An 18,708-nucleotide genomic window follows, 5' to 3' on the forward strand; every position below is an offset into this window, starting at 1 on the left:
GTAAAAGGGCCCGACGCAGCTCTATGAAAACCTTGGGGGTGGAACACAGAGGGGGGGCCGAAGGCCTCTTTTAGGGGCGGTGGCAATGAACCGCTCACCCCTAAAAAAAAAAAACACTAGCACAGACAATAGGTATTAATTACATGGAGGCACTTTTGGGAGAGCTTTTCTTGACATGGACCCATGTGGACACAGTGGGTGGATCCAGAAACCTCTTCACGTTTGGTTGCCTACAACCTCTAACCCACTTGACTGAACCCTGTTCTTGTCCCCACATGCAAACTGGGCTCACAGGCCATATAAGTGATGAGGCATAAGATCCTTAAAGGTCCCCAGAGTGCATTTGTCTGTGGTTGATAAGATGAAGCTTTGAAAAGCATTCAAACAAATGAATTTTATCAGGGAAAATGTTCGTCCTTGATGTGGTTTTCATAGTCTTCTTCTTCTTCTTCTTCTTCTTCTTCTGTTGTTTATGGTTTTTACATGGGGACGGGCTTCTTCTTCTTCTTCTTCTTCTTCTTCTTCTTCTTCTTCTTCTTCTTCTTCTTCTTCTTCTTCTTCTGTTGTTTATGGTTTTTGCATGGGGACGGGAAACCACCTTAGGTTGAGAGACTTTCCCGCTTGTCCAAAGTGTAAAACCCTTCCCCCTGCCCACGGTCCTGGAGTGCATTGGCTTTCGCAAGGAGAGGTGCCTCTGAGATGTATCTTTGCATGATTAAAAACCAATTAACAAACATGATCTATGGGGTTGGATGCTTGTTAACAAAGATCTATCAGCTTTTGAGTGGCCAAAACCATGTGCATAACAAGGTCTTTCACCGATTCATTTGCTTGTAGTCTACATTTTATGTCGTCTTTAAACTATGATTACAGATGCAGAGGAATATGCTGAATGTGAGGCTGTTGTTAAGGATTACCCGCGCCACGAAGAAAAGGAGAATAGAAGACATGGATCTTGTTATGGTGCACCCTGCCATGATCTTAGATACTTGCTTACTTCTCTTGACAGAGTCATTTTCTCTTAAGCGACCTTAAGTAGAATTTATATTGGGACATAAAAATTCCCCAAAGATATCAATGCAGAATGGAATGTGTCCATGAAATGCAAAAAAAATTGATAGAGAAGTTGCTGCCCAGAAATTGCGACACATTTTTAACAACTTTACACCCAACAAAAAAATGAAAGATAGTTTCCTCATGGCACCTGCGTAAGTAACAACCATTTGGAAAGGAAATTCCAAATCTTTGAATTATGTATTGCGTCAGTAACCTTGCCTTCAGTACTACTACTACTACGTAAAGACTTTGACACTAACTAGCCCTCGGAGTGCAATTCTTCTACCATATTTTGTTAAAATGTTTGTTTCCGGTGCTTTTACCCCTAATCTCATTATAAATCCTTCTAGCGTTAAGCAATAAACAAAATCATCTTCTATGTCACCAAGATTCAGAAAGGATAATACCGAAGACAAAGAAGAGGACAATATTCTGTCACCAGTGCCGGTGCAGGATGCGGCAAGTTTAAAAAAAATTAAGAGCTAGTGCGGCAAGAGTATATATATATATATATATATATAATCTGTTATATAAGTAATTTACTTGTATATATTTTTAAACTTTTTTTTACCAAAATCTAAGCTTTTACTAAATAAAATAGGGGTAGTACCCGTAGAATCTAAGATGTGAACGTGTACCAACAGCGATATTTCTCTGGAATATGTCGGACAAAAAAGGCCTATAAAACTCAGCTAGAAGGCATTAAATTAACATGCTTTTTGGTGCACTAAGACGCTTTGATATTTCTAATTTTGTATTTTGTCAACAAAAACGTACTTCCCTCTTTATGAGCTGGAAGAATGCAATTCAATAAATTTCACAAAAAATTCGTAGGAGAACTCTTATATTCACGTAACTAATTGTATGATGACCTCAGTATTCCGAGCTAAAACCAGAACTAACTCATTAAAAGTCTAAAAACAAACGCTTTCGCAAATACGTGAACCCACTGACAGAATTATTATATAGGACAAGTGAAATTTTTTAAAATACCTTCACCGCACCATCGCACTTAAATTTTTTGAGATGTGCCACTCCGGCACCCGCACCAACACCTTGACATAGGTGCTACTCTGGTATTTGTAGTTATGTACCCCATGCGTTAGTGTAAGTATGGTTAATAATGAACATACCCTTTTAGGCAAAAAAAATTATAAAGACAAAAAAAGAAAATTAAAAAAAGTGAAAAAGACTAAACAAAACATTTTTTAAATAATTACCAAAATATTTTCTCTCTTTTAACATGTATTTGAATCTGCCATCGACCCAAATGACAAAAATTGTTTTGCTATCAATTCAGTTTAGATCGGCCAATTCATCAAGATTAAATATTGGTTTGAAAAATAAAACTAAAATGATTGAGGTTCATGAAATATTATATAGGAAGAAATTCCAGAAAGAGAATTTGTATTTCAGGAAACCACCTCTTAAGTTCATTCTTAGGGCTTCCACAGTCTGTCTCCCTGTGTCTGTAGATCTCTCGCTCAAATGGTAATTACCGCCATTAGTAGTTCAAGAAAGAAGATGCAAGAAGGAGGACGACGAGAAGATCAAGAAGACGAAATACAGGTAGAGGGAGAGGGAGCAAAAGCAGCGGCGAGTGCTGCTCCGCCGCAACCACCATCTGCGCAGGAATACGGGGTCACCTTTTGGATGGGCATGGTGTTCTTGATCTTAGGATTGGTGCTGCTGATCTTGTTCTTCGTTCTCAGGCATCTCTACAATCTCCACTTCTACCGGCTCGCCTTGCTTGCTTCATTGGTTATCTTCTTCGGCTTGTTCTCGTGCATAGCATCCTGCTGGTTTGGTCGACGCCTGGTTTCGCCCTTCCAAGATCATCTCGAGTTAGAACCACAAGTTTAGCTCGAGTCAGAACACCAAGATTAGCTGGAATGTTGTTAATTCTAGCCTTTTACGGCCGAAAATTCATTGAGACGAAGGGAAATTCATCTACTGTTCTGAATGACATACTTTAATAGCCTCAAGTTTTGCCTCGTGGATGCTCTTATCCATCTACATATCACAGAGATCATGATAGTGTTCCTTATTTTCTCTTTCTGTTATGTATATGGATTCTTGAGATCCCAAGTCGATGATAGGATGGGAGACTCCTTGATCCCTTTCTCTGCATTTTCTTGATGATTGTAATTTCTTGTTCATTCCCATCTCTTTTTATTGTGATAAGCTTGACGCTAGAGGAATCCTTTTCTTTTTTTTTTTCCCTTTTAGATGAGTAAATGAATTGAAGATTTGGCAATGGATGCATGTGGGTTAAGTTTCATGTTATAAAAAGGACTTACCAATATCGTGAACATCCTTCTTTATATCTATTGGGATATGCTTAAGATATTGTATATGAACTTCAGTTCTTGCTCAATGAAGAATTGGTTCAGAATATAATTTGCTTTTTGTAAATGAAATTGTGAAACAACGCTCATATGCAACTGATAGTAATTCATGGTTTTTCTGCGTCTTCAAATTGGAAGTTGAATGCCCATCGCTTAGTGTAAAATCATTGTTTCCGTCTTTCGTATTCCCGTGTATTTGGACTTCTGCAGAATCTAATATCATCGCTGCCGAACCTTCACTTGCTTCCTCAGTCTTATCTCTTAGCCCGCGAAAAGACATTTTATTAACTGCCATTTTGTTAATTAGCAGAATTTGTTTTCTTCTTCTTCTTCTTCTTCTTTTCATCCTCATCATCCGTTTCCATAGCTAGATAGCATACCCTTCTTCTCACTCCTCCTCCTCCTCCTCCTCCTCCTCCTCTTCTTCTTCTTCTTCTATTTAATTAAAATATTCTCGAACTCTGCAGCAGAGGACGACGAAGTTCCAAAAACTATAGCAGATAGCATTGCTGTTTTCAATCTTAGTTTTGATCCAACCAAAAGTACACAAATTGGATCCAAAAGACTAAGGGGTGTATCTTGAATGTGAATTTTGTGTGGTTTTTCTTGAGTTAAATGTTGATGGGAAATTTATCTTGCCTTGGATTCCGATATTAGTTGTCCTCTTTTATCCAAAGAGATCAAATTTCGGATTGAATTGCTGAATGAGGTAATGGCAGGAACCTTTTCTACGTAATCTTACTTTTAATTAGTTTTTAATTGTTATCTATGTAACCTTATCTACGTAATAGACCTCCTGACCTTACCTCTTAATATTTTGATAAATGAAACATTCATCATTTTGAGTGAACAATGTTAGCGAATTACATCTTCCGTTCAAATGAGGACAAAATCATCCACTGCAACTGAATTTTCCTTCGTTTCAATGAATGTTCGGCTGTAAAAGGCTAGAATTAACAACATTTCAGCTAATCTTGGTGTTCTAACTCGAGCTGATCTTGGGGTTCTAACTTGAGATGATCTTGTGGGGGCGAAAGCAGGGCAGGCGGTGACCAAACCAGCATGAGGCTATGGACTCGAACAAGCCGAAGAAGACGGCCATTGAAGCAAGCAAGGAGAGCCGGTAGAAGTGGACATTGTAGAGACGCTGAGAACCAAGAACAAAATCAGCAGCGTCAATCCTAAGAGCAAGAAAACCACGCCGATCCAGAAGGTGCCTGCTTATTCCTGCGCAGATGTGGTTCCGGTGGCGAAGCAGCTGTCGTCCTCCTCCTCCTCCTTCTTGCATCTTCTTGCTTGAACTACTAATGGCGGCAATTACCTTTTGAGCGAGAGATCAACAGACACACAGGGAGAGAGGGACTGTTCGAAAGGTGGAACTCGCAGGAATGAGGTTAAGAAGAGGTTCGTGAAATATAAATCTTCTTTCTGGCATTTCTTGCAACCGGCCTCCAGATCTTACATAATCTTTTTTTGAACGTCAAATCATATTTTTTTAAAATTTTCCAAACCAGTATATAATCTTCATGAATTGGCCCGTTTGAAGTCTTCATGATTACGTGCCTCAAATTTCTAAAACTTAAGATAAATGTCTGCTTCTTCTTTTTTGAAGAAGAAGATGAAGAGTGTTTTGGGCAATGGGGAGCAAGGCGTTGGTTGAATGAAACGAAAGAAGAAGACCAAGCAAAAGAAACAGTGGTGCAGAACAAGGAGAAATTCGGAAGAACAGAAACAAGACAAACGGTCGATTGGTGAACTAGTTCTGAAAATGAGAGGCAGGAAAGAATAGCAGAAGAAGAAAAAATCGGTACTGAAAAAAGAAGATGCAGAGAGAAGTGAACAGGGTTGAAGATGAAAGGCAAGAAAGAAGCTTACAAAGAGAATTGATTATAGAGGTTATGCTAAAAGAAAAAGAAGAAAATGCATGCATTTGAAACCCACACATCTGATGTCGATCTCACATGGCATGTTTTTGTAGATACAGCGAAATGTTCACCATAAAATTTATGGTTTATCAAACTAAGTGTCTTAAATCACGAACTTGGTTATATATATTGGTTGTCCGCCAGGCTTAATAACTAAAATACTTTTAATTTACATTGAAAAAAAAACTTGTAAAGACAAAAATAAAAAAGTAAAAAGTAAAAGACTATAAAAGACATTTTTATTTAACAAATTATTAAAATGTATTTCCTTCCTTTATTAAGATTCTTATTTTACTTCTTTCTTTGTATTGACAAACGGTCGTATCTTAAATCGGCTGTTCTATAGGATTCGGCTTCAACCTTTCTCGAGAGTGCAGACGTGGCAAGTTGTCCTCCTTTGCGTTAATTTATAAATACGCCAATGAATCGCTGGATTCATTTATCCAGGAGGTGCCATTTCACAACGATTAACGCCCGCCTCTTCTCCGTCACGTTCGATTTCCTTCACACACCCGACCACCCCCACGGAGAGAGAGAGAGAGAGAATGAACTCGTTCTCGCTCTCTTCTTGCCGCCCTCTCATACCCTGTGATTCCAGCCGTTTGATCGGAAGACGCGATTCGGTTCTTTCTGGCCCGTGTTCCGCAGGTAGAATCGAAATTTCAACGCCGAATGTCCGGCGTCCGTGGAGAATCCTGGCGGTTGGCGAGGTCGCCGAAGCGGCGTCCAATCCCGTGAGGGCGGAGATCACATGGCAGATTGTCGTCGGAGCCCTAGGTAGTCCATCTTGTGGCAGCTTATAGCTTGATGGATTTTTTATTTCCGCGTTAGTCCTTGAGTCGTTTTCTTTTAGCAGTGGAACGATTAAGTTTTCCTCCCCTCGTAAAGCGGTCTTTCTACTGGTGGGCTTTTTAATCTGTTAACTTTTTCCCCTCTCTTTTTTCTTGGGAAAGATTAAAGAAGGTCGTTTGCTTTCTGTTGAATCGGAATTAAGGGCTTTTCTTTGGTTTCTGGTGCAGCTGGTGTCACCCCTTTTATGGTCGCGGGCGTTGAGTTCAGCAAGCGAATTGTAAGTTCTATCCTGCACATTGTGAAACGTACTGTACAATTGTGAACCATACCGAGGGAAAGGGTTAAAAAAAATGGAAGAATGAAAAGTTACAGCATTCTAATGATGATGGCCATGATGCTTGATAGTTGCTATTAGTAGTAGCAGCTAATGGCCCTCCACTAATTTGCAATTTTTGCTATTACTTTTGTTAGCGACTGTAATTTTTGTGTAAACAGTATGCTTCACGAAGTTCTTTGATGGTTCAGCTTCTTCTCTTTACCAGTAAAAAAGGACCACCTTTCGCCGTTGTATTGATAACCTGATTTACAACTCTGATATAGCTTGAGTATTAAGCATTTGTGTATGCGTGTGTGCACCTCTAACTTTTGTTCTTCTAGCACATGGAGTTATTCATTATAGGTTTATAACTGCTACTATCCATTATCACGACTTTGAGTGTAAAATGTTCAAAATTTCTCGTTGGGTTCTTTTTCTTCCACGTCACTGGTTCAGCATCTCTTATTTGACTAGTACATTGTCTCCATAAATATTTCTTCCAGATTTTTTATATGCAACGCTGGAGTTTTAATACAAGAGAATCGAAAGCTTACGGTCTGCTTTGCCTCGCCAAGGGGCCGGACAAAAGAAAAATCGTGTCTAATAAAGCATAAGAAAATCGCTTTTACCCGAAGGATAGCAAAAACTTGCAATTATGGATGTTGCATTGTTGCTAGTATAAATATAAAGGTTATGCAGAATTGAAACCTATAACGTTTGAATCAACAGAAGGCAATTTGATCTGGATTACAATTTCAAAAAAAATGGCTTTACAAAGGAAGCCATTGCAAGTATGAGATATGATCTATTGATGTCTTGAAGACAGAGGTGAAATGTACATAACAAAGAGCATCCCGTTATGAATGTTCTAGCAAAAACTTCGAACTTCTACAACCATCTCGTGATATGAATGTCTCAGCAAAAATCTGGTATACAGGATATTGGACGATATCGTATGGGGGGTTGATAGCAAGTGTCCAGACACCGTGGTTTTTCTGAAGTGGTTTGTGTAGTATAATAACTCCTTATGTTAGCTATACTATGTAGTGAATTTTTCCATGTCAGAGCACTTTATACATAATTGCATGTGTTTACTATGTTTACACTTTGCATGTGGCGAATATGTTCTCACTTGTGAAGATGGGACCCATAATGTTACAATGAAGCTGTACTCATTTGAGTAGAACCTTTGGACATTTCGTACTAAAGAGTAGTCTTCATTCTCTTGTAGATTGCACAAAGAAGATGTGGCGTTTGTGGAGGCTCGGGACTTGTTCTAAGAGAGAAGAATTATTTCCGCTGTCCTGGTTGCGGTACAGTTGACCCTCATTTGCCACAGATGATTCTTCCAATCAGCACCTGAGTATATCGGGTCTTCGTTTTTTGTTTGATTGATTCTTGAGTCACTGCTTACTGGTTGAAGAATGACATGCTTGACTCAATGTCAATGGGGTCATCAAGGGTGAATTTATTTTTCGGTAGCTTCAGTCTGAATATTTGGCGTTCAGAAAATATACCAGATACTTGTGGGGCCATGAGACCTTTGCAAGCCTGAATGTAGTAGACACATCATGAGTTTGGTCGTGTCGCCTAAGTTAGCTGTGCCTAATATGATTTGTTAAAGTTTGTCCTGGCAGCTTACGACCTTCCTTTTTTACTACTGTAGGTGGATTTCTCCCTTGGCAATCATGGAGAAGGTTCTTCTCTGGTTGAGCTTTTGTCAGCAGTAAGGTCCGTGCTGTAGCAAGTTCAGAAACGTACTGCGGTTAACGATTCTATTCCGTTACCCAGGCATGAATAGGGATGGAGTCTGCTGTGTAAGAAGCAGGACTAGGGAGAAAATTGGGGAAAAAAAGGTTGGTGACAGGAGTTGGTTGTAGTTTAATCTCTACAGTTGGAGCCGTATCAGTGGGCGAATTCGTGCTCATTACAAGTGCACCTGCCTCATGTCAATTGTAGAATAACATGATATATGATATACAAAGAAATTCCCTGCATTTGTTTCTTCTTCTTCTACTACTACTATTGGACTACAACTCTCTCCTCTCTTCTCTCTCTCTCTTCTCTCTCTTCCTCTCTCTCTCTCTCTCTGTGTGCATTCAGGCACGTGTACCCATACAGAGCAGCAAATTAAAATATTCTTTAGATGTTATGTGAAATCGTATGAAGTATGACAACGTATAGAGGGTGTTTGTGTAGAGACATCGATCATGAAGCAAGCACTAACGATCGTAATATATAAATGGCCTTCAAAGTGAGGAACATGAAATTGTTTTTGTGAGGATATCAATAATCCATCAGGAAGAAATGTCAGGCAGAGACGCATATGGCTCTTTCTCTCTCTCTCTCTCTCTCTCTCTCCAAGTAGTAAACTAGCAAACTGTAGGAATCTCGTTTCAATGGCATCCAGCTGTGCCACTATTGCATGCATGAGCATAATCTTAGATGAATTTTCTCTGTGCTCAAGAACACATTTAACAAAACATGATTGTTTCATACTACTAAAATGCACCGTAATCTGTATCAAGTAGTGGAACATGTACTGCCAACAGAGAGAGACCATTACATAGACAGAATGAAGGATTGTTAAAGTAGATAGGGTCGTGTACTGCACAAAAGATGGACAAACGTGAAGACAGATGGACTATCAAAATTCAGATTTTTGTACAGGAGGTTATGCTGAAAACAATTAGAACACATGCTAAGTTCATATCGTACAGTAATCAAGGATACCTATGAGACACCTAAATCTCCACCTACATCTGGGATCTGAGAAACAAAAGAAATATCCTCTAGAAATGGCACGGCAAGTGAAACTGAACAGAGATTCCAAGGTACCCCTGTTCGAAAAGTCGTGGAAAGGAGACCTACTCTTAGCACCAGGCACAAGAGGCAATTAAGGGTCTGTTTTTCCAGCCAAGGAACAAAGCCCCCTCTCTTTCTTCGAGTGAATAGTGCTTGCAGTAACTCTGTAGCAAATCTTTAATGGTGGAATTGACCAAGGAGCTCAGTGGGTATGGCTTAAACCCAGCCATCATGAAGCGTGACCGCCACTTATCAAAAAGCTCATGTCTTTCTACTCTTTCAGCACCCTCGCATGCAATTATATTCACGATCTCCCCTGCCAAGCAATGCTGCTCGACGCTGATACGATTCTTGTCATCTCTAGGCATAGTAACATCAATTGACTCGAACATGGCAGTGTAGTAACTTAGAGCTTCCATGAATCTGGGGAAGAAAGGTGCCGTGTTGGCATTGCATTCCTGTTCCACCAGAGTGACCACCTTTGGTGATAAACCTTTTACCAGTCGCAGAAGCCTGTCTCTGTGATTGGCTGTGCTTACACTCTCGTCTGGCATGTGGTGAAGTTGGAATGGGAAGTTCACAGCCAGGGCTTCATGTGGTTGTAGTTTGAGCATGTCAACTTCCACATCGCAGCCAGATATGCCTGCACCATTGAACTCAAATGGCACATTACATGACTTGGCAATATATGATAGTCTCTGCCCGACTAACTGCAGACCTCCACCTCTGGCATAGGCTGATACTGCATCATCAATACCAGTGATGCGCACATGTGGCGGCCCACCTGGCCTAGCTGCGAGAGCCTGAATCAGGGAAATCCACTGGCTGCCCTGTGCAATTTGGAAATCAATGATATGCACCCTATCTTCACCTTTCAATGCATCAGCTATAGCACCATTTGCAGACAGGTAACCAAATTTGAAGTAGGGGCATACTTCGTATAGTTTATGCATGTAAGTAAGAAGATCAGCACTGGTTGGTTCCTTGCATTTCAGGGACTTGTAGATGGAACTGCCGGATGATACCAGCTTTGCTTTTAATCCTTCCAACATATAAGCACTCACTCGTTCAATTGGTGTACCCGAAACAGATACCATCTGATTTAGTTCACTCATGAACCAGTCTGCTACTGTCAGGTTGTTCTCAGCTATAGCTTTTGCACAAGCAATCAGAACCTGCTTGACGCCACCGCTTCGGATCTCCAACATTTGCCTCCATGCCCCTGGTCCAAACGTTACATGGTTCTGCAAGGAACCTACAAAATTGTCTCCACAGTCAGGGTCAGGGCCAAGCATTAATTTTTCTATTTCTCTCAATCTACAACTTAAATCACTCTCCCCATCTGCTAAGTGGCCATGGCTCATGGTAGAACAGTAAGTGTTTTCAGGGGAATAATGCATATCAGGTGGGTAGGTCTGAGAATCCTGTTGAGAAACAGGGCTCCCAGTCGACGAAAAACTATGTGCTGATGATGACTTAATTGATTGTCCTATCATGCATGACGATGATTCAAGAGTGCAGAATTGCTCTTGAGAGACAAAAGCAGGACCCTTTACTGCTTGGAATGAGCCAGAACAGAGAGATCTGGGAGAATCCTGAGGTTCGGTGTATAAAATGGCATCTTCCGCAGGTGACAGGTGGCACTGATAATAAGTTTGTGAAATACCATGCACCACAGAAGGCTGAATTGATGGATAACTAGTTAGGCAGTTGTTACCAGAGCTCACGAAATACTGACTGTTCATCTTGGAGAAACTGTTCTCTGATCTTTATTAAGACAACCTATATCTGGCCTTCAAGTCTGGATTTTACTGTGCAAGAGATCTCGAAAGCACTCAACACGCAGTTTGCAGAGCACCAATATAACCTTCACAGAAGTCCTGGTGGAATATCACCCGTGGATCTTGCAGATATAAGAATAACCATGTCCAGCGATCATGGTGACAAACCCCATTGCTTTCATCTAAAAGTTTCCTTTTCTCACAAGCAGTGTTGCGGCAGCTTTACAATATCTGTAGTCACAGCAAGATTATGAGTTGCAACTCAAAACGATTAAAAGCATAGACTTCACTATATTCAAGATTTCAAGCACACGAATAGCACTATAGTAATTGGACAAAACCCGTAAGGGTTGGTGCTTCCAAAATGTTAGAATTTTTAAACTCACCAAGACATTATTCTCGCAACAGAAGACGGAATGATTCAAAATTTCAAATGAGATGATACAAGGGTAAATGGTCATAGTGTTCCAGATGGTTATAGTGATTCGTGATGCCTATTTCCAAGGCAGTTTTCTCGCTGTCCTTGCACTTCATTTTCCATCGTCGATATAAAATGGTTGATAAAGATTGGCCACTTGAAAATTTGAGGCTGGTACAAAAGATGAAGACTTGCACGAGATTTACTTTGTTATTGGCATCTTTTACCAATTGAAAAATCAGTAAAGCATAAACTCATATTCAGAAGATAATTCGTGTGCGAGTGACAGTATTTTATCATACATGGACTCTTAAGTCTGACTTACAAGGACTCGGATCAAAAAAGGAATACTATACGCAGAAAATAATATGATCATGAAAAAGTATATTGGTTTCAGAAGCAGAATTTTAAGACAAACATTTAACAATGGAAGAGGGGTTCAAAACTCCAAAAGTTTTGAATTTCTGCAGAAGGATGTGCTAAAGAAACTGAAAAAACTACTTTGCACAAAAATTCAGCCATATAGCAGGCCATTACCAATACAACCAGAAAATATTTTTAACCAAGAGAACCCAAAAAAAGAAGGCAGACATGGCCGCAAAAGATGAATTTGACAAAAAAAATCACAAACATAGAATTCCGAGCAGGCGGATGTAGGCACATGGAAGGAAATTAAATGATCTAAAACGCCAGTTTTGAAGAATACCGATATTCCATTCAGCTTCGCAAAAAAATCAGAGGCCAGTATAAGCGCATCAATCACTAAAGGAAAACAGTCGAATGATTCTGTTGATGCAGTCTAGTAAGATCCGGGAGTAGCAACATGAACCAAATATCCTACCAAAGCGAATAAGCTTTCTCCAAATAATCTTTTTCCGTTCCACTTTGACGCCCCTGTGGATCTCCTACCATAATCTCTCTCTCTCTCTCTCTCTCTCTCTCTCTCTCTTTCTCTCTCTCTCTCTCTCTCTGTGTGTGTGTGTAATGACCAATCAAATAGAACGACCATAAAAGCAAAATTGAGCAAAAGGGAAGAGAATCAGGTCGCAGACCTTGACGACAGAAGCAACTTGAATTGTGAGTCGGAAAGGAGAGGGATAGACGACGGCGGTGCTCCAAGGGACGGCTGAAGTCAATGGTGCAGAGGAGACTCAGGAACAGAGTGGCCGAGAAGCTCCTTATAAGGCACAGAGCTAAGCACAAAATGCTTCAGAGCACTGAAGACGGGCGGAAGCTGCACGGCGCTAGCACATGAGAGAGGAAGCGACCGCCATTAATGCTCCGAGTAACAAGTTAACTCGTGCGGAAGAAGCGCCGTCGGTAAAAGGAAACTGCTCTACAGATTCCCCCCCTCGCACCCGCGGTTTTGGCCTCCTCCCTGCCAAAGGACCCATTCTTCTCGAAGATTATCTCATTTCCGCCATTCCATCTTGACCTTCCAAGTTTCAGTCAGCAGTGCACGACCCGATGTCGGGAAAAAATCGTCGAAAGTTGAAAATTCTAGACCGTATAAATCGTCTCCGATCGCCGGGGATCCGCCGATACGTTTGGTATCAGTTCGTCCTCAGCAAGCGATACGCGTCGATTTCCTAAAAACTATTTCTAATAAAATTTTAAGTTAATTGTTTCAAAAATAATAGGAAATGAGCGTGATATTGTGGAACACATATTTTCTCCAAAATAAAAGTCCAAATCCTTATAAATTTCTTTCTTCTTTACATAGACCCAGTGATAAACTTTTCAAAAACATGTCCTTTATTGAAGTTTAGATAGTTTTACTAATGAAAATGAAAAAATATTTATTCTGTAGAAAATCTTGTAAAAAGGACGTAAATGGGTTAGATATATTGATTCTGAAATTTATGTAGTCAGATTTTAAAAAATCCAAGTAGTGATCAAATTCAGTATACAATTTCATCATCAAATTTGATATTGAGCTAAAATCTGAATTGAAATTTAATACACAATTTCTTCACCAAATTTGAATTCAAATTCAATACATAATTTCATCACCAAATTTGGTGTGCAGCTGAAATCCGAAGAAGATCTGACTTGGTTACATATAAATATATCAAAGCTGTATCAAATCTGGATCCGGTTTGAAAAAAATCGAGATCGAACTCGAAACAAAACTTGAATCCAAAATCTGATCAGTCACTCAACCCAACTTACTATTGTCACCATATTGACCGCTAAAATTTATGAACTTATTTCAGCATTTTTATTTTAAAAGTTAAAATTATAATTAAAAATAGTTTTTTTTTTTTTAAAAGAAGAATATCTTAGTTTGGACCAATATGATTTTGAAAATGAGCCGGCCCTTACCGATACGATAGCAAAACCGAGACGAGGCAAGCAGTGATGAAAAGGTGAACTGAGAAGGGTATTTCGGTAAACGAATAAAATCTTCGATTCAAAGGACTCGGAGTCAACATCCACCGTTCCACATACTCACAACCACATTATCTTTTTTATTTTTTTTATAAAAAAAATATTATTACTTAACCAATTTTATTTTCTGAAACGTTCACCGTGGCAGCTTCCACGTGCTCGCACTAGAAATTTCTTTGAAAGGGGCTTCATTTCCCCTGTAATTCTTTACGCAAGCTTGTCATTTTTAGTTTTTACTATTACGCGTCACTTTTGTCTTTTGCTTGCAACTTTAAAGGGGTGTTTCAACGGAAACATAAAACCTGGTTTTGCTTCAAAACACTATTTCAACAATGTTTAGATAATTCTGTTAAAATCCAGTTTCAGCAAAACATGGTTTCTATAAAGTGCATGAAAAACCTGCCTCCCCTTAAGTTTTTCAAACAAATTTGATTTTTATTGTAAAACCAAGTTTTTTACTTGTCATTCACTCATCCAAACTAAGTTCACTTTATATATATATATATATATAATTTGAGCTAACAAGCCTCAAAAGCAACACTTTTTTTAAATTTTGTAAATAAATTATGGCACATTATGAATGAACTCTGAGAGGTGGTAGCGTATTAGACAGCAACGTAGTTTAGCTTTTTTATGAATTCAGGTTCGAGTTTTAGAGTGGTCACTATCACGTCGTAGTGCGTTTTATTTCTAGCACGTAAAAGGACCTAAAACATTCTCCATAAAAACCTAAAGAACGGGGCATAGAAAGACTAGTGACCTCTTTTAAGAGCGGTGAAATGAATCATTCACTCTTTAAAAAAAAAAATATCGCTAAAAACATATCAATGATAAGTAGTGCAACTGATTAGTTATAGCCACATATTTAGTTCCATAATTGAAGAATGCTATTTGAGATGATATTTGAACAATGTGGGACTTGAAATTAATCATACCATTATAAGAACTAAGTGCTCTCTCTCTTTGTCTCTCTCTCTCTAAAATTCTCTATAATCTATCATCAAAGTGTCATTATGAAGAATCAATTCATTTGTAATAAAATAAAAATTAATGCGTCAACTGTCACTTCCTCTTTAAAGAACCACTAATTTAAAAATATATATCTCTCAAGGCTTTATGACGTCAAAGGTGGAGGACCAACTCTACTTTTCTTTGCTTTTTAGTGAGTGTGGTGCCCACACGGTTCCTGAGGGTGAAGAATCTTTTCTTTTTTCTTATTTATAAAACAAAAAAAAAAGACGAAAGGGGGACAAAACATTTAAAAATAGTAGGATTTCGTTGACTAAGCTTCCCCTCAACTGATATTTCATTTCACCTGATAATGTTCTGAAAATTCAATCCAATGCTTAATTTTCTGAAAAAGAGAAATTTTGTCTGGATACTTCATTTTATTATGCCAAGAAAATGGGTACCTTATTGGTATTTTTCCATCAACATATTAAACTGATGATTAACTTCCATCAAAACGGTGCCAAATTCAACATGCCAAAATTTTAAAGGGCAACTTGTGTGTTATTCCACAGTTAAAAGTGAAATACCCCAACAAATAACTTGCTCCATAAACTCTCATGCTACAAACAATTCGGTCTCAAGATCAAATAATTCAATCTAAGTAGTCGCTGATAGTAGTTTCAGCAACAATGAAAGCTGCAAAAAACACAGCAGCGATACCACTGAAAAACACAGTTTCAATATTGCCCATATGTAATGCTTCGCGTAAAAGTTGAAGAGTTTAGGGGCAGAGCCAAGGAGGGCGCCTACATGTGCCCTGCCCCCATCTCAAAAAGGAAAAAATTTAAAATTTACATATAAAGTTTAGAAAATTCCATTTGTTCTATACAAAAATTTTGAAAAATGGTATTTCAACTCCAGTTAAAATTTAAAAACTTTAATTCAGCCTCCTTCGTGAAAAAATTTTAGTTTCGCTTTTAAAAGAATGAAGGAGGACACTAAGATGAAAGGGACTCGCTAATATTCCCAAGATGCCTCAGCACAAATTTGAACCCAAATTTCAATTTGAATTTGCATAGAGGTTCAAAGTAATGGTAAAGCTGATTCCAAGTTAAAGCCAGGTCGGCCACAGTTGAGAATAAACCAGCTGCCTTTTGAATTAGGAGCAAAATTAAGCCCTTAAATGAAGAACCTTCCTGTCAAATACTGATCAAGGATAAGTACGAGACCACCATATGATGTGTTCAATTGTTTATAAGTAGAAACTTTAGTGGATCCGATGCACTTTACATTTAAGAAGGAAGAATGACTAGCTTTTCCACCTTTTCCACCGTGTTATTAAAGGTAAAGGGGTGATTGGGCGCATGTGGGCGGAGCTAGAATTTTTTTTAAGAGCGGGTCGAGCCAAGAGAAGTGATGGGTCGAATCAAACTAAAAAAATTTGAATTTTTCAATATAAAAAAAAAATCCTGCACTCACCCCCGGGCCATGGCCCAGGCGAACCCCCCCCTCCCTCCGCCCCTGTCTTCATGTACCATTATTTCTTTGGTATAAGAGACTTTGTCCCTTGTGTAAAACCGTTGATTAATAATTATGTTCTTGGGGCTCATACTTGTTTCATCTTTTGTAAAAGTTTGACATTCACGAAACTCAGAACCATTGACTAACTTTGCCGCTTTCATCCTTTTCTATCTCCTTTAAACACTAAACCTACTTTTGGTATCTCAGTTGCAGAGATGCTGACTGCAGTGTGATTAGTGTAGGCTACTGTTCATGCCGGCCTTTGAAATCTTTTATGGTGACAAATTAAACCCGGCCGTGTTTGATGTCCATACTAGACTTATGTCAGTGTCATGCGAGCACCTATTTCATTAATTCGGAGACTTATCGGTGCCCTTCGACTAAAATTTTCTAGCTCTAGCAAGGGATGAGGAAATTTGATTAGACTATGGGCGGATAAAGGGTGGCGGAGCAACGTCTTATACTATCGAGGTCAGCACGCTATTTTTATATTTTTAAATATTTTTATACCTTTCTTTTTTGTCAATCTATAGCTAATTTAATTGTCAACCGACCGATTTGCTTTAAATTGGCTTGGACTCCTTTGCAATCCTACCTACCCATGGTTTGGTACTTTCAACGTTGATTTAATTTATTCTCACCCTTTCGCCTGTTTAAATGTATATATATATATATAACGGCCGATTATCTTTACTGCCGGGTGGTTGTCTCTTTCTTTTTTTTTTATAAGTGTCATGTTTAATGCATGTTTTCCAACGGTTTTCAGTAATACTAAATTAGAAACCTTCCACTACAAAGGTAGGTAGATATTTTTCAATTCTCTCATATATATATATATATATACACACACACACACGATGTAGTTGGATAAGATGGATGGACAAGAATAAAAGTTCACTGTTATAAAATAGTTGTAAAAATATTAGCAATGGTTTATAGTGTTTTTAGCAAAAGTTTATGGTATTTTTAACAACGGAGTTATAATTCTTAGTTATTTGATAATATCTAGCATTCTTTCATAAATAATTTTTGTCAATTTTTAGCCATCTAAGAGTATTTGGCAACTGGTATATTTGATTCTTCTTTATATAAAGAAAAGCAAATGACAACCTTAATGAGACTGCATTCATGTGCATATATATAGTCAATAATAACCGATGACTCTAATTATCAACCAGCCATTCTCCGAAACAGATGGATGGTTGAGAGGAAAATAAAGAAAAAAAAATATAAATTAATAATATATGACAAAAATACCTATCACATTTTTTCTCGACTATCCATCAATTTAAATGGAACAGTCCTAATTAAATGGTTGTATCAATCAGAAAAAGTAAATCTCCATTATATATATATATGAATAGTTTTTTTTTTATCTTTTCCTCCTACCAACAAGGCTAGACTTTCTATTTTGGACCTTTTAAGACACCTTTGTTCCTTTTTAATGTTTTGGACCTACTTCACCCTTCTTCTTTGAATTTCTAAGGGTGTTTGAAAACTATTCTCAATTGTACCTGACTTGTCCTTGCAAATTCTTCTCCAGTGTACCCATCTTGTCCTTTTATACAAAACAAAAGCTTGTTGTGCTTGATATTTTTTATCTTCTACCATTTATTTTATGTATATAATAAATGTTTGAAGATGTTTTGGGTCGATAATGGTGAGAAAAGTTGCTCACAAAAGGTCAAGAAAACAAAAAATTAGAACTGTGAAAGGAAACGTCCAAAATGGGACTGATGTGTGTAAATTTACACCATCTTTAAGGATTTTTTTTTTCAATTATTTTATCCTTTTTTAAAATTATAAATATGAGGACATAGTTTCATCCCCGTCTAAGATTTGAAATCGAAATTTAGTCGCAGATTTGAAATCCGAAGCTATCAAATACGGCCTAATAATAATCATGGATTTCAGGTTGGATGTCTAAAGTAACCTGTGACCAATCGTGCTTTCTACTTGAGGGCCTATTCACTGGCCGACCTTGTCTAATGTTATTTTGTTTGGAGTTTAGGAAACTAAGCGGTTCTGATTTGGCCTGGATCTGCACTTTACCGAATTCAATCTAATCCTATGTAATGAGATCCACATTTGTTATTAGATTCAGATCCTATTTTTAAAAATCGGATTTGGATCTGACAAGTGTCAGTTCTATCCGAATATGAATTTTGCCTTAATCATATCTGTTCTTTTCGAATATTCACATATTTGGATTCAAATTTGGATTTGAATATGAATAAAGCAAAGTCAGATCTGAATCCGAAAACCAATTTCACAATCCAAATCCGATTTTTATATTCATATCCGAATACTAATTTTGAACCGAGTTCTGCCAATTTTCAAAATGTAAGAGCATTAAATATAAGGATATTTGTCTAAAAATAAATCCTATCCAAATCTATATCGA

At 38.2% G+C, this 18,708-nt stretch overlaps 2 protein-coding genes across 4 annotated transcripts; one reads left to right on the top strand and one right to left on the bottom strand.

Annotated features, from left to right (window-relative positions):
* Nucleotides 1-5,753: 5,753 nt before the first annotated feature.
* On the top strand, nt 5,754-8,434 carry LOC116257450 (uncharacterized). 2 transcript variants are annotated; one of them, XM_031634218.2, is made up of 4 exons: nt 5,756-6,106; nt 6,349-6,398; nt 7,669-7,750; nt 8,104-8,434. In XM_031634218.2, exons 1-4 carry the CDS (start codon nt 5,875-5,877, stop codon nt 8,148-8,150), a joined length of 411 nt encoding a protein of 136 aa, XP_031490078.1. In that variant the 5' UTR covers nt 5,756-5,874; the 3' UTR covers nt 8,151-8,434. The 2 variants fall into 2 exon arrangements, with proteins under 2 accessions (XP_031490077.1, XP_031490078.1); XM_031634217.2 differs by lacking the exon at nt 8,104-8,434 and having other exon boundaries at nt 5,754-6,106; nt 7,669-8,097.
* A 623-nt stretch (nt 8,435-9,057) lies between these two features.
* Nucleotides 9,058-12,886, bottom strand: LOC116257449 (chitin-inducible gibberellin-responsive protein 2-like). Of its 2 annotated transcripts, XM_050078748.1 has the most exons (3): nt 12,494-12,886; nt 10,960-11,254; nt 9,058-10,497 (listed from the first exon to the last, which is right to left on the bottom strand). In XM_050078748.1, the coding sequence occupies exons 2-3, from the start codon at nt 10,985-10,987 to the stop codon at nt 9,311-9,313; spliced, it is 1,215 nt and encodes a 404-aa protein (XP_049934705.1). In that variant the 5' UTR covers nt 10,988-11,254; nt 12,494-12,886; the 3' UTR covers nt 9,058-9,310. The 2 variants fall into 2 exon arrangements, with proteins under 2 accessions (XP_049934705.1, XP_031490076.1); XM_031634216.2 differs by having other exon boundaries at nt 9,058-11,254.
* Nucleotides 12,887-18,708: the final 5,822 nt, after the last annotated feature.

Source organism: Nymphaea colorata, chromosome 7 (assembly GCF_008831285.2).
Source record: "Nymphaea colorata isolate Beijing-Zhang1983 chromosome 7, ASM883128v2, whole genome shotgun sequence".
Classification (NCBI taxonomy): domain Eukaryota; kingdom Viridiplantae; phylum Streptophyta; class Magnoliopsida; order Nymphaeales; family Nymphaeaceae; genus Nymphaea; species Nymphaea colorata.

What these genes read in the sequence shown, in the direction of transcription:
- LOC116257450 (XM_031634217.2), top strand. Translation starts at nt 5,875, where the DNA reads ATGAACTCGTTCTCGCTCTCTTCTTGCCGCCCTCTCATACCCTGTGAT. An exon ending in GATTGTCGTCGGAGCCCTAG is followed by an intron (nt 6,107 to 6,348) that starts GTAGTCCATCTT and finishes TTTCTGGTGCAG; the next exon opens with CTGGTGTCACCCCTTTTATG. An exon ending in TTGAGTTCAGCAAGCGAATT is followed by an intron (nt 6,399 to 7,668) that starts GTAAGTTCTATC and finishes ATTCTCTTGTAG; the next exon opens with ATTGCACAAAGAAGATGTGG.
- LOC116257449 (XM_031634216.2), bottom strand. Translation starts at nt 10,987, where the DNA reads ATGAACAGTCAGTATTTCGTGAGCTCTGGTAACAACTGCCTAACTAGT.